This window comes from Octopus bimaculoides, chromosome 17, assembly GCF_001194135.2.
Source record: "Octopus bimaculoides isolate UCB-OBI-ISO-001 chromosome 17, ASM119413v2, whole genome shotgun sequence".
In the NCBI taxonomy this organism is placed as follows: domain Eukaryota; kingdom Metazoa; phylum Mollusca; class Cephalopoda; order Octopoda; family Octopodidae; genus Octopus; species Octopus bimaculoides.
This window is the reverse complement of record NC_068997.1, coordinates 38779567-38782296: the sequence shown is the minus strand read 5'-3', so window position 1 is coordinate 38782296 and position 2730 is coordinate 38779567. Positions and strand designations below refer to the sequence as shown.

The 2730-nt window shown below is 29.7% G+C and overlaps 1 protein-coding gene across 1 annotated transcript in view; it reads right to left on the bottom strand.

The window, feature by feature from the left end:
* The window catches only part of LOC106884432 (26S proteasome non-ATPase regulatory subunit 3), a 168365-nt gene that overhangs the window by 64646 nt on the left and 100989 nt on the right, over positions 1-2730 (bottom strand). The window contains exon 9 of the mRNA XM_014935818.2: positions 2206-2361. Coding sequence (XP_014791304.1) covers positions 2206-2361 — 156 coding nt within the window. The remainder of the gene's footprint in view (positions 1-2205; positions 2362-2730) is intronic.

Sequence of the window (2730 nt, the reverse complement as noted above, 5' to 3'; positions counted from 1 at the left end):
ATATATATATTTTCTCAGTTTAAGAACATTAAAGTGGTTTCAATGCCAAGAAGAAACAGAAAATGAATTCTATGCAACCTTACAACATTAATTCTCACTATCACATATACACACACACACACACACACACACACACACAATCTATTCTAATGATCAACAAATCAAGATTCATCTATTTTTGTCAATCAATGTTCAAGCAAATACAGAGTAAAAAGGACCCTAAATCTAGAAAATGAACTTTTTTAGAATTGGTATCCACAAAAACTAATTTACTTTATTTTGTTTTTGCTGTTTTTTTCTTCAGGAGACTTAGGAGGATGAAGAATAGAATGCCCCATGCTTGGTAAGAGAACTTTTCAAGTGCAGACAACAAACCAGGCTTAGGCCTCTGGATGTAAACAAACACCCTAAATTCTCAAGCACACATAGAGCACTCAATATTAGCAGCAATAAATGCAGTGCACACTGACAGATTAGAATAAAAGATGTAAATATGAAACAACTACTAGACAAAAGTCTAGTATAAAGAATACTGTTCATCATAAATAATTTTATAAGAACATTTAAGTAGACAGCCATTTTTTGTAGGAATAAAAATTATGCATTGAACCACCCAAAACCACACAATAGTAGTTCACTTTTTCAGTTCACTAATCTTTTACTTGGTTGCTAAGACACTTGTAACACAATATGCCTAAAGTATCTGAAATAACTTTGCTTAATCCATCAACAGCCTAACTGCAAAGCTAAACATTGAGCCAAGTCCATATATACATATATATATATATATATATATATATATATAAAGACCTCCAGAAATTTATCAGACCAGAAAGATTATAGGTTAACTCCATTGACTACGTAAACATTAATCATTAATCATATGTGTGAAAGTGCATGGTCAATTTAGGGTGTTGGGCTTTTGATCATGAGTTCTATCTCTGGGCCACACTATATGCTATGTTCTTGAGCAATGCACTTCTTTTCATGTTGTTCCAATCTATTTAGCTGGGAATGAATATCCAGTCTGGCAATGGTGCAGCCCTTTCTCCCTCCGGGTGTCACCTCCTTGTTGTTCCACTAACTCAAGAATGGGAGCACTAAAACAATTAAGGAACACATATATATATATATATATATATATATATATGAACAACTCTAAAGCCTGTTGAGAAGAAATCAAATCCTTCCATTTGGCTTTAAGAAAGAAAATATGATCTCTGATGGCACCGTTATTAGTTCTATGTGAATTTGGTGAAATGTTATTGAATAAATAATAACATCGACTACAATTCTGCAAACTTGCTAAACAACAAAATACAGGGAGAAAACAGTAGATATAAATCACATAAATCACACAAATGACATATTTACTTCATTTGGTATTGAAACATGATTTTCAGGATTTAAAAAAAAAAAAAAAATCATACAAATTTTTCTCTGGTCAGTTTGAGAAGTACATATTAAAGATTAAGCTTATTTATTCCATGTCAAACAAGATTAACTTTGTGAAGTAAATTTAATACATAATTTACCAAGAAAAATATTTAATATTCCATATACTGTCTTAGATATAATTCATTCATTTAAACTAAAACTACAATTATAGTAAGAGAAAAAATTCAATAGAAAAATAATTAAAACCACTAAACTATATATTAGAGATTCATATTCATATCAAATATTCACAGGTATTATCAGAAAATTCATTTTAACTTTATACATTTCAGGGAATCGTGTATCTCCCAACAAAAATTACTCTTAGATATATCAATCTGATTATTATAAATAGTTAGATAATTTTTTTCCAACTGACATCTCCTGACTGTTATTGACCAATAAATCAAATCAAAATATTCCATTAAAAAAAAAAATTTCAATTCCCAAATGATCAACATACAACCATAAAATATTTAAAATTAATTTTATCTGTTGTAGTTTGTACATTCTTTATATTATGTCTTCTTCCATTTATTTAGCTATTTTTATCATTTTATCTTGATCTCCACATCATTTCTCATTAAAAAAATTATCATAAACATATAAAGAAAATTAGATTTCAACACTAGAACTCAGAGGATTTGTTACGATCAACATGTGAATCATGACTCACAGTTTGCTCAGTGATGGGCTAAACCAGAAAAATCAATTATATTTTTACATCGTACAAGTAATGATCCGAAGGAAATAGAAATAACTGCTTACCTTGACTGAAGAATTATGAATGTCCAAGCAAAACTTTATCCTTTGATGGAATGCTGTCATAGGTTCACGTGTTGAGTAAATGTCACTCGTCTCTTTAGACTGGACATAACATTGATCATGGTCAATTGTGGCTTCAATAACACCATCACGGATTGCCTACACAAACAGAACAGTAAGAACGGTTTAGTAATGTACAATATAAGAGATTTGTATACATGCAATACATTTTCTCTCAGCTAAAAACCACAAATTCAATCAACTATCTTCAGTACCATGACTCATCAACGTTCCCTTCCCTCCCTCCACCTCTCTCTCATCAACATGACTTATTTTGTTCTTTCCTTTATATATTTTAATATAGAAAATAACTGAAAGTGTGGTTGATGGTCTAGCATTTATAACTACTATAATATACTTTTTTTGTTCTTTTATGACTTAACACATTAATCTCAATACTTATTTTATTTGTTAAAATGCTAAGCTATTTAATCTGAAACAAAACCATTTTTATACATGCATGTATAT